The sequence below is a fragment of the Motacilla alba genome, chromosome 4 (genome assembly GCF_015832195.1).
Source record: "Motacilla alba alba isolate MOTALB_02 chromosome 4, Motacilla_alba_V1.0_pri, whole genome shotgun sequence".
NCBI classification, from domain to species: domain Eukaryota; kingdom Metazoa; phylum Chordata; class Aves; order Passeriformes; family Motacillidae; genus Motacilla; species Motacilla alba.
Genome location: NC_052019.1, coordinates 43,435,764 through 43,448,434, shown reverse-complemented (window position 1 = coordinate 43,448,434; position 12,671 = coordinate 43,435,764). Strand labels below are relative to the sequence as shown.

Genomic DNA, 12,671 nt, shown 5'->3' with positions numbered 1-12,671 from the left:
GCATAAAAAACCCCAAAGCACTCAGTCAATCAACCAACCAAACCCAGATGATTTCACCCATAATCTAAAACTGCTCACTAGAGTTGAAAAAGTTCCAGGAAACATCTGAACTACTATGGAGAAACAAAAATAGGGGAAGGGGAAAAAACCCCAACAAAACTCAACCCAGAGATGTTTCAATCAGCACAGCTAAATTCATGTGCAAAATTTACAGCCGTGGTATGAGAGCAAACCATAGACAAGCATTTGTGGTAAGTAAAACAGAGTAATAGTAAATTAAACCAAAGCCTTGACCACCTGTACTTTTAACCGCACATTAAAGTAAAAATCACATAGGTCTTCATTATCAACTCAAATACATTTCATTACTGGCTTCTATATTTGGTAATTTCATTTTATTTTTAAGTAAGGAAATTTCTGCCACATCCATAATGGGCTATTCTTTCTCAAGGAACACTGGCCACAATTCAAAGTGAAATAATGCAGATATTGAATGTGTTAAAAATTTCTTGTGTGCTTTAGATAATACCATAATATTGTGGTGCTCAGCTCTAATGCGAGAGTAAGGACAGATAATCAACCAATGTAGTTCATAACTAAAATTTACTACACTCACTACAAACTTTCCTGCATGTTAGTCAGCTGTCACACAATAAAAAGGTACTGAAAATAGAAAAGCACACCAGATCAAGGTTTAGAGTTAGACTGGAGAGAACCTGTAAGTCTATGGAGAAATAGCATTTTAGAGAAGTTATTCTGATTTGTTTGGAAATTTTGGTTTTTTTAAAAAAATGTTTATTTATTTTAAAAGTGTCTTTATTTTACAAAAATTAATTTGTTTATTGAAAACAAACTAAGAAAAATACTAACATTATAAACAAAATAATCTAGTACATATCCTGTGGTTTCTGTAACTTCCCAGAACAATAATGCATGTGACAGAAATAAGCAACAAGGGAGGTAGAAATCGATCACATTACTCATATTGCAGTTAAAAACCCTAAAAGTTTCCAACAAAAGTGGTTTCCTTTCCCAGAGCAGGTGACCAGATGATTCAGTTTTAATGAACCTATGCAGCTACTGTCATTGTTCTCAATTTTTAAAGAATATGCTGTAGTTCCCCTCCCTATAACTTAAAAAGCCTATATATATATATATATATATATATATATATATATATATATATATATGTAATTCAATCAGCACTTTCTCAAAGGGAAAATAGTTTCTTTAGAAGAGTTTTCAAATTGCTCTATTTAATATATCTTCTCACAGGTTTTCCAGAACATGCCAAATAAAAACTTTCCTGAATTCAGAGAAAATAACGCCACGACATGGGATGATGACACACAGTGTGGTAGACACAGGAAGTCAGACACATCACCTGAGCGATAGATACAACTACCCCATGGACACAAATCGTTCTGCCTACCTCATTCCTCCAAGTTTCCCTGCTCCAAGATCTGCTCTGGCAGTCTACTGCTTAAGCAAGCACCTTCAGCTCATTAAACCAGCAAAAAAGCCCCCAACCCAACACAGCAAAAAACCAAACAAATCAACCCTGCAGTGAATCAAATTAAAAAAAAAAAACAAACCATGAGTAGGTCTCTTAACAGCTCTCAGGCTGCACTTTCACAGCAATCTAAGTCAAACTAACTTCTGACTGGCATAGGCTCTTACCTCCCTCTGGCTGCATGTTCCTACTCTTTCCCTTGTGCCAGCTTCAACATCCACCCAAAAATATTACAGTGAGCTGAATCAGAAGACTCCCAACCACTGAAGAGAAATAGAAAAATATCCCTCTGCTTGGACAATGCACCAGAACAGGTAGGTGCAAGTCCTAGGAAGCACAGGGGCTCCGAGTGAGGCAGCCACCCAGTACATCAGCCCAGGCTACCACCAAACCACAACTCCAGTGACTTCACTCACCAACAGGTTGGACGAGCAGCAGAGCTGACAAACAAGAGCGAGCAGAAGTGCACACCTCCCCAAAGGAGATCACACCTCTAGAGCAGCGGCAAGCTGTTAGTTTAGTCTAGCTGGCTTCATCCTACAGTACGTGGTGCAGCACAGCTGCGACTGGCTTCAAGGGAAAATACTACTTCTTCATTGTAGAGCCTCCTGTGCTCTGCTTCCCCAATAAACCACTGCTGGCTAAGTCTGAGCGCTCAGGAAGCCAGAAGCACTTGTGAACTTTCACCTTTCAGCTCCCACTTTGCACACATGCCTCGCACCGGCAGGACAAAGGTGATCAACTGCCCTTACGCACTTCCATGCACAGGCTGAACATAGCAGAAATTTAAGCCGCTTGCATTTACAACTAGTTTAACAGACTGAAATACTTAAATTGACAGCCTGCTAAGATGCCACTACATTTTTTAAACCCTACAACAAAATATCTTGAAGGCTTATTTAACACCTATTTGTATTACCATTTTGGCAGCATAACCGCACATTACGTGCAAAAAAAGCCCCACTAATTTTCAAAAGGTTTGTAAATAAAAGTATGTAAGTAAAGGTCAAGTAAGGGAAGAGCAGCAAACTCATCTACTTTGGATGATATTCTTCACTGATGTCTTAAGAATACTCCGCTGGGAGCCTTAGTGGTGTTTTCCAGCGTAGAGATGTGCAAACAGATGGAAAGAAGGCGAGACAGCTCAAGCAGAATGCTATTCATTCACACATATTTTACACCAGTAAGGTAAACAAACAGTGCTGGCCCCATTTCAAGCAGTGGCTGTCAGGAAAAAATACTAGAAAAAATTAAAAAACCACCTTTCATTACTGGTTAATAGCACTGTACCAAAGACAAATTCTGGGAACAAGCTTTGTTCCACAAGAAGGTGGCAAAGGTTATATACATATATAAACTGTAGAATCAATTCTATGTTTTTCACTAATAAAAATTTCTAGAAGAAACACCTTTAGAAAACAGACATCATAACCAGCAGCACGAACACTTTGCTGTGGAGGAAACCATACAGGAACCAACAGTGATTTTCTGCACTCTACCCCAGACAAGGCGAAACCCTGCAGACACATCAATCCACAGTGGTTTCAATAGGGTCCTGCTAATCCTGCACCTGCAGAGACAGGCATTGACATAACTTGAGCCACTGAAGGCCACAGGGCCTGCCTGTTGAAAGTTTTCCTCTAGGATCCCTCATGTCACTGTGTTTCTATCAACTACAAAAGGGACACTCAATTTCTTGTTGCTCAAATGGATGCAAACTCACATGAATTGCAGAGGGTGCTATATTGTTACAGTTGTACCATAATTATTAAAAATCAGAATATTTGGAATTGAACTATGTAGCTTGGCTGAGATTTTACCTGGAAACAGACCTCATGAAAATGATTTATTTTGGAAGGGATTTTACACGGACAGAAAAAGAAATGCTGCATTCACACCTCAGCGACTACAGGACAGTGACATGCATGTTGACCCTCAATGAACAATGATGTCCGAATTAAATAATTTCAGCTGCTGCCAGGGTCCACCTGAGTAAAAAATTTCAAACAAAAGCTTGTTGTTGTCCAGGTCTCTCTACAATGACAATCTGCTCACACCCCAGCTCCATTCCTTCTCACATGCACTGGTTCTTGCCTGTTCGCAGGGGCCTGCTGTCCAAACCTACACAGAAATGGCTAAATGTGAACAACTTTGTTATCTAGATGTTCCTCTACCTTGGTACTTCGAAAAAAATGGGCAGTTAATTTCCTGATGGAGCACCCTAAGCACCTGGACATGTCTGTGCTAGTCAGCACATGCTCATGTTAGTTTCAGGGTGGTGAAACAGAAGAACAGGTTGCCCGGAGAAGTTGTGGATGCCCTACCCCTCTACATGCTCAAGGACAGGTTGGATGGGACTCTGAGCAACCTGGTGTAGTTGAAGGCGCCCTTGCCCACGGCAGGGGAGTTGGAGCCAGGTGATCTTTATGTCCCCTTTTAACTTAAACCACGGTATGACTATGATGAGCTCGGAGCAAGAGCAGGCTTTGAGGGCGGCCCGCGGGCACACGCCCGCGGCTCGGATGCACCTGAGCTGAACCGAGCTGCCCTGGGACGAGGCCGCCGGGCCCGGCACACCTCGGGGCGGCACCGCCAATGCCGCCCTGCCCCCGACAGGAATCCAGACCGGGGAGCGGGCCAGGGCCAGCCCAAAGGAAGCGACGCCGCGGCCCGCCGCGCCCTCGCCGCTCACCTGCTGCCGAGCTCAGCGCGACCCTCCGGTGCCTCCTGCCGAGCTCCCGCAGCTCCTCCTCGTCCTCCTCCAGCCTCCAGGCTTCGGCCATCGGCGGCGGAGGGGCGGCTGGCAGCATTCAAGAAGCGGGGGCTGCCATGACCGGCGCCCTCTCCCTCTCCTCGGCGCGGCCGCCCGGCCCTCGCGGCCGCCGGGCCCGCCCCGCACCTGCGCCCTCTCCGCCGCGCTTCTCCCGGAGACCGCTCCGCGCTGCTGCCGGCGGGGCGAGGCGGGAGGAGAGGCGGCCTTTCCTGCCCATCCGCGGCTCTCCGGCGTCAGCAGGAAACCCGGCGGCCGCCTGGCACCGCCACAAAAGGGGGCGGAGGAGGCGGTGGCGGGGGGAGGTACCTGGCTGCCGCCGCTGGGCAGCCGCGCTCCGCCGGGCGGCTCCGCCGGGCACCGCGCGGGGATGGGCCGGTGAGCGGGCTGTGCGGGCCAGGGCGGCCTCCTGCTGAAGGGGAGAAGGGGCTTGCGGCGAGAGGGTGCGAGGTCTGCCTCGCTTCGTGACGAGAGCAAGAAGATGCCAAGAGGAGGATGGTGCCAGACTCTTTTTCAGTGGTACCCAGCGACAGAACAAGGAGCAGCGGCCGCAAACTAAACCACAAGAACTTCCACCTCCACATGAGGAAGAACTTCTTTACGTTGAGTGTGGCAGAGCACTGGACCAGGCTGCCCAGGGAGGTCATGGAGTCTCCCTCTCTGGAGACACACTAAACCCACCTGGACACGTTCCTGTGTCACCTGCTCTAGGTGACCCTGCCTTGGCAGGGGGGTTGAACTAGATGGCCTCCTAACAATTCTGTGATCCTGTGAGGTGACGAGGGCAGTTGCTGTGCATGTCCAGAAAGTCGGGAGCCCCGGGAGCTGTGGGAATTGTGGGTGCAGCAGACTGTGGCCCCGGTGTTGGCTGAGGGCTGGGGGCAGGCAGGTTTTTGACCGGCAGCAGTTGTGGCTCACGGCTGGGAGGATGTGTGTCTTGGCCTGAGTTCATTACCGTGGTTTGAACTACTTAAGAAGTTATCTTAGGACCTACTTGAAGCCAGTGAGGTACACACTTAACACCGCTGAAGTGATACGAAAAATATGGCCAGGTTTCAAGGCAGACACCTGTGTAGTTTTACGTCGAATTTCTCCCCCACCCCCCTGGGCCCTCAATTGCCTATATCTAAATAGAAATTATAATGCTTCTTCATTTCATATGGTAGCTGTAAAACCTAATCATAAAGGTTTTTACATATTATTCCATTGAAGGTACTACTAAAACAGGATATAAGGAAGATAAATTCAGCTTCAGAGCAAGTGAATAAGGGACAATAAACCAATTAAGTATATGACCACAAATTAGAGCAGGAAAGTACAACTAAACAGTGAGTAATCCTAATGTTGAGCAATATCTGTGCTGACACACTGAGCACCCTCTATGCTCACTGTGAATAAAGCATATTGTACAGGTTGAAAAAAAAGTCATCACAAAACTGAAAAATATATAATGCATGAATACAAATGATTGTCTGTGCATTTTTAGTGTTTCAATGCTTGACTTTACAATCATTGTTCCTTAACAGAAGCTTTTTTCCACTGCAGCTCTTAGTGTTCAAGTGGTATAATGGTTATTCTTTGAAGAACATAAGGGTTTATACTGTAAAAAGATGTAAGGCCAGGAATAAAACTGAATGTGCAGCAGGACTATATAACAGACAAATGAAACCTTCCAATACAGGTATGTGTTCTCAAAAGCCTTATGCTTTGGATGACCTCTGCATGGATAGATTGCATGGTAGTCCAAGGAAATCACCTTACAAATTTCAGTGCAAGATCAACATGCCTTGTACATAATCTAGAGTGAGTGGATACAAAACTCTTCAGTGGAGCACTGCTGTCACAGGTAGATGCTGTTGGTATGTGCATGTGTGAGAGACAGAAGAGACTCTCCCACGTAAAACAAACTGTGTGTTGTTTTTTTTTCTGGTTCTCTACTGTGGAACCAAAATGCAGCACCTGTATTCAGCTCCTAAACTCCACTAACCACAAAGAACAACAAGGACCATCCACTTTTCACTTCCCAAATATCTCCTTTTTATACTATGTGTTTCCCTCCTTTGGCAGAAAGGAAAGTTGGTATAATGTAAAATTACTAAGGAAGGAAAAACCACAAATAAACCATAGAGCCCTCAAAAACTAGATTAAGCCTTTTTTTTGTTGCTGTTGATGAAATTGACACAGAAGCTTCCATGCACATAAAATTGAAAAATACATTTGAACAAAATTTAGGCCTAAGAAAATCATGCTGAGCAGAGTAGCTCCAGCTATTACTACGAAAACACTCCCAAAAATATGACATAATACAGTATAGAGTGATCATGAGTGTTTAACATTGACAATCATCAAGAGCTCCTTAGCAATCACCATGGAAGTCCAATTTAAAAATGGAATTGCAATAACCAAATTATAGAAAGTGATAAAGTCCCTGAAGCAACCACTTGGCCGTGTATCAAGCTCTGCCAGCTGGAAATGCACATGGGACAGTGACTGTATTTAGGGCTAGAGGAGCCAGTCAAAAAAAGATGGTAACTGTTTGAAGATGGATTTCACCAGAAAGGAAGAGATCAAACTAAGATACAATTCATATGTGGGTATAACATTCAGGTAGCAATAACCAACATATTACTGTAAACAGTACTGGAAACAATTCCCAATCAGTACTCCTGGAAACATGAAAATGTCACAGTATTTAAACAAAAGTAAAATGCAAGGCAGCATTAAATTAAATCATATTTCTGAAATTTTTGCAAAAAATATTCAATAATGCTCAATCCCCCTAAAAGGAGGTTGCTTACTAGTAGATAGAATTCTTCAAGGTAATTATCTGTAGGCATGCTCACACTACCAGTGTACCAGTAATAGAACAAAAGAACAGTTTGGGTTGGAAGGGAGCTTAAAAGTCATCCATTTCCAACCCAACTGCCATGGGCAAGGACACCTTTGCTTCCCTGGACCAGGTTATTCAGAACCCCATCCAGCCTGGCTTTGTACACTTTTAGAGAGGAAGCATTCCCAGCCTCTCTGGACAACCTTTTGTGGTGCCTCACCACCCTCTCATTAAGGAATTTCTTTCTAGTATCTAATTGAAACTCATCCTCTTTCAGCTTAAAGCCATCCCCCCTTGTACTGTCACTATCTGCCCATGTAAAAAGTCCTTCTCCCTCCTTTCTTTAAGCTTCTTTAAGTACTGGAAGGCCACAGTGAGATCCTCCCAAAGTCTACTCTTTGTCAGGACGAACAACTCCAGCTCTTTCAGCTGTCTTCATAGGAGAAGAAGTTCAGCCTTTGGGTTATCTTTGTGGCCCTCCTCTGGACGCTCTCTAACCGGTCCACGTCTTTCTTGTGCTGAGAAGCCCAGAGCCAGATGCGGCACTCCAGGTGGGGTCTCACCAGAGCATGGTACTGGGGGAGAATCACCTTCCTCAACCTGTTGGCCATTTGTCTTTTGATGCATCCCAAGAGATGGTTGGGTTTCTGGGCTGCGAGCACGCATTGCTGAAACATGTCAGGCTTCTCATCCACTAACACTCCCGCATCCTGCTCCAAAGGGGTAGTCTTGATCCGTTCTCTTACATTCTTCACTTGTGCTTGCATTTGTGATTGTCCCAGCCCAGGTGTGAGACCTCCCACTTGGCCTTGTTGAACTTGAGGAGGTTGCACAGGCCCGCCTCCCAAGTCTGTAGAGGTCCCACTGGATGGCATCCCTGCCCTCCAACTTGTCAACCACACCATAGAGTTTGGTGTCATTGCTAAATTCACTGTGTGCCACTGTCCACATCACTGATGTTAAACAGCATGAGTCCCAGTATGGACCCCTGAGGAATGCCACAAGCATTAAATCTTGAAAGTGGCTTTTAGGTTTTAAATGCCTCCATTTCTTGCAAATAATTCTTTCCTAGTGAGTGCTTGCAAGATGCATTCATCCATGCTCTGTCTGTGAGCTTTGACTCACTTCTAGTTTATGTTGGTATTTTCAAGTGATAAACAGCTTTAGTTTTTTTTTGTCAAATGCCACACATCACTGGCATGATACCTGATAAAGGTGTGTAAATAATAGAGGTACCTAGGAAGGGGGATAGGCTTTAACAAGTCTGCAGGAGGTATACTGAGCAGCAATGGCAGATCTACCTTAGCAGTCTTGGAGCAGATCCTGACACAGCCCTTTATCCGGGTAAGCAGTTTCTGCGGGGAGGAGAGAGCTGTGCTTTTCATCTTTAGACAAGCTACAAAACCAGCTGTTGAAATAATCAAAAGAGCCACAGTTGCTGGCAAGTCTAATAATAGCTTAGGCCAGACAGTAATTTGTGATCATTTGGCTCAGATCAGAATATACACACACACACACAAAGACTTCTGCTGCTTGCTTGATGGGCCCAAGGGAAGTAGGAAACAAAGAGGAGGGGAGAATGAATTGGACCAAATGATGTGAAGTGCAGAAGGAATTAAATGTGGGAAATTCTCTTCAGAAAGTCAAGGAACCAAGCTCCTCTTTTACTTTTCAGCAATTAAACCAATACAAATGATAAAAAAAACAAAATGGGAAGAGAAAGTACATATAGATGCAACTCACAGAAGTGGAATATTTTTTAAAAAAGAACTGAAAAAGAAGGAAAGCACTTGCTGTAGTCTAAGGTGATTGAGAGGAAAACATCAGCTTTATGTTGCTCTAAGGCATTTAATGAAGGACTATGTATTTGTGTCTTACAAGCAGGATGAAGGAAAAATAATTGCATTCTTCTACTTCAGTGAGAATCTCTGCTGCTTACATGTGCGTAGGAATAAAAGGCTTTTGTGTATTTTCATAGCTACACATCTCCAAGTAAAAGAACTTTACTGTCTCAAAAAGTCTGCAATTTGGTTATTAAAATCTGGAAATTTCTCACTGAAATTCTACTTCATCATATGCATCTTTGCTGTAACGTACATACTTGTAATTTCACAGTGGTAGAGTAAAAGGAGGAAATAACTGGGTAAATGGTTCTTTGTACTCTCTGCTGAATGCTTACAATTAGTTGCCTTGGTGGTTATTATTTTATAAGTATTTTGTTCTGATTTGCATCTTTGGAATTGCCACTTTGTTTGGCCCTGCAAAAAGACACTGTTTTTCAACAAAAAATGTCAGTTCTATAGAACTACTTAATTGAAGTCGCCCGTGTAGCCTCAATGTCTATTTAGGCTCTGCAAAGCAGCTGAAGCCTGAAATGAATGTATCAGTGTTTGGCTGAGATACAGGAGCCTCAGACCACAAAAGAATGCAGACAAAAGATTTTTAAAAAATGCAAAGGATGAAAAAGAGTATTTTCAAAGGGGAAAATGTAGCCTTGGACATGACAACATTATTTTTGTTCTGAGTAAAAATAGCAAGGGTCTCGTTCAATAGACGAATGACGTTAGCGATACAGCCTGTGTAGGAAGCTGACATTGGTGAGGGCCAAGATCTGATAATTTGATCTCCATTTGTGTTCAGCTGATCCAATGAGTTCTAGTGTAGCTGGAGAATGACATATCAGGAGCCTGCAGGCTTCCTGAAATGTCTCCAGCTAAATGCAGGTTCTCCTTGCATTTTTACAACTACTTGTGGCTCCTAGCATATCAGCATGATGACAGTCTAAAGGTAAGTGGTTTTGTGATGAATGAAGATAATTAAAATAGAAGAATATTTGTTTCCATGAATAAGGACCTTTCTTACTGAAACCCTGGAAAATCACCTTGATGCAAAACTAGGAATTTTGAGACTGCTCTCAAAAAATGAGGATTTCTCTGCATGAAAGCAGAGAAATCAAATAATCAAAATCAAATCAAATCAAATCAAATAATTTCAAAAGGCCAAAAATTGTCAGTCGAGGGGGGAAAACCTATTCAGAGAAAGATTCTTACAGTTTTCAGTTTTAAATATTACTTTTACAAATAATTTTTTTTACTTTGGCTGTTTTCCAAATTTTGTGGGCTAAAAGCACCCTTTCCTTTCCTGTCCCGTTAACAAACATCTTTCTAAAGTATAATTCTCCTTTATTATTTTTATCATTTGTGGAGTAATAAATGAATTGTTTCTACTGCCTTCATGATTAGAAAGACTAAGAAAAAGAAGTAGAAAAAAGTGAGAAAAAATGGAAGGGAAAAGAGCTGGTGCAGAGGTCAATACTTCTTAGAATGAGAGGCTGTCAAAGCCAAATTGATTCACAGTTTGAGTGGTGAAATATGCTCATGTTTGCTCCATAACCACAGAGTTATCAGAGGACAAATTTGATGTAGTGCTAAGTGAGCTGGCAGTGGCATGATGTAAGAAGTATTACCACATTGGGCACACGTGAGTCCAATACCTAAGGATGTACAATGCTAGCCCCAGGAGAGAGCCCAGCAGCTTTCCTGCTGCAGCTTGCACTTCAGTGCAAAGAGCTGATGAGGGAAAAACTTATGGAATAGAGCAAAGAGAGTCCTAAAAAAATTTTCAAAAGGTAAAATGGAGTCATAAATTTGATGTTTGCAGTAAATTTACAAGTTTCTTGCAGTGATTTGTCAATTGAGGTAAATTTAGGAGTTTCTCACAATACTGAAATGGGCAAAAGGTACAAGTAGCTCTGATTTTGTTTTCTTCTGTTCTTCTGTCATTAAATGCATCTAAGCTGCCTTTCTCTGGAAATATATATGACATACAGCTAGAGAATCTTTGCAGTTCAATACTAAAACTTACAGTCCCCTGGTTTTGGCTGTTTTTCTTTATTTGGAGTGTGTGTGTTTAGTTGGTTGGGTTTGGGTTTTTTCCCCCTCCACAGTACCACCTGTGAGCACTTAGGCCTTCTCTCATGTTTTTCTTGTGCTGAACACTGATAGAATTCACACTTAACGGAAGTGTCCACAAAGCAACATTAATATACAGCAACATAATGATTTTGCAATTAAATATTTGTATGATAATTACTAATCCAGTGCTTTGAAGTTTAATATTAATGAGGTTGTCACAGTCTAGATGCATTAGTTTGTGTTTACTAATGGAAAAACACTTTTCTAATGTAGAAGTTTTAAAACAATTCAAAATACACTATGACAAATAGAATATTATGTGTTTCCAACTTCTTTTATCTGTTCCAGACATTATGTTTCAGTCATACATTCAACAACACACAACTTCTTAGAACAATTTCTTTTTATTAAAAGTTGAGTGAAAAAACAGGTTGACAGTTTTGATTGAGTACTTGGCTAGGACCCCTGACAAATTGTGGATGACACCTGCTTATTTTAAGCCAGACAGCTAAACATCGTGTAAGATATAAGAGTGTTTCTTTTTCAATTTCTCGGGTAAGAAGAAAGGGCCTGCATATCTCAGTAGCAATTAAAGGGAAAAGAAAAATAATCCTACAAGATAGTGTCACTCCTGTCTTTTTCAATTTTATACCACAACCCTTACTCTAATCACCAAATGTCAGTAGAGGAATAGATGATGACAAGTATCCTCATCATCAGGGCCTCCATAGTAGCTTTAAAGAGGCTTAAGACTTGACATCAACTAAAGGGTTTGTGTATTTCACACTCATGCTTGCAAGAATTTGTTAAGTTAGGCTTTTAGGGGTCCTTCACTCCAGTTAAAAATACTTATTTAAACAACTGTAGTTTCTGAGCTGACAACACCCAAAGTCATATCCATACTATTTAGACAGATGAAAAACTGAGCTCTAGAAGTATTCCTTTTTCTGACTCTCAGAAGCAGTTGCATGTTATTCATACATTGCTGCTACAAAGCAATCTGGTGTTTTTCGTATCAATGACCTCTTGCTAAATTCTTCAATGTTGAGTTTTCTTAGCAGTATAGCAAGAAAGGAGGCCTTATCCTGTTTTTCTTTTCTATCTCCTAATTACTTTGCATATACTTATACACAATTCACCAGGTTCAGCATTTTTTCCATGTTCACCAAGTGTGATCTTAAGATTGCATCATTCAAAAGAAAAGGGTTTATATGATTAAAAAAATGCAAAGCTAAAGTTTATAATGTGATAGTAGAGCAGTAACCAAATTTCCTGGTTTAGTCATGGAAGTGGATGGTGCCAGACTCTTTTCAGTGGTACCAAGCGACAGAACAAGGAGCAATGGCCATAAACCAAACAGCAAGAAGTTCCACCTCCACATGAGGAAGAATGTCTTTACATTGAGGGTGGCAGAGCATGAGTCCCCCTCTCTGGAGACATTCCAAACCCACCTGGAAATGTTCCGGTGTCATCTGTTCTAGATGACCCTGCCTTGGCAGGGGGGTTGGACTAGATGATGTCCAGAGCTCTCTTCTAACCCTTCTGTCATTCTGTGAAGTGAAATCCTAATATCTGCCAAATTTCTGGAGCTCGCAGTAGGTCTGGATTGATGAAGCAGCATTTTTGCAAGATGCAGTTGGCAAA

General features: G+C 42.2%; 1 protein-coding gene across 3 annotated transcripts in view; it reads right to left on the bottom strand.

Annotated features, from left to right (window-relative positions):
• The window catches only part of SH3D19 (SH3 domain containing 19), an 81,800-nt gene extending 77,456 nt beyond the window's left edge, over positions 1–4,344 (bottom strand). For all 3 annotated transcript variants that reach the window (XM_038134473.1, XM_038134471.1, XM_038134472.1), the window contains exon 1: positions 4,206–4,344. Coding sequence is in view for 2 of the 3 variants with exons in the window: in XM_038134471.1 (XP_037990399.1) it covers positions 4,206–4,323 (118 nt within the window). In the remaining variant the exon portion in view is untranslated. The remainder of the gene's footprint in view (positions 1–4,205) is intronic.
• Between the last annotated feature and the right edge of the window lie 8,327 nt (positions 4,345–12,671).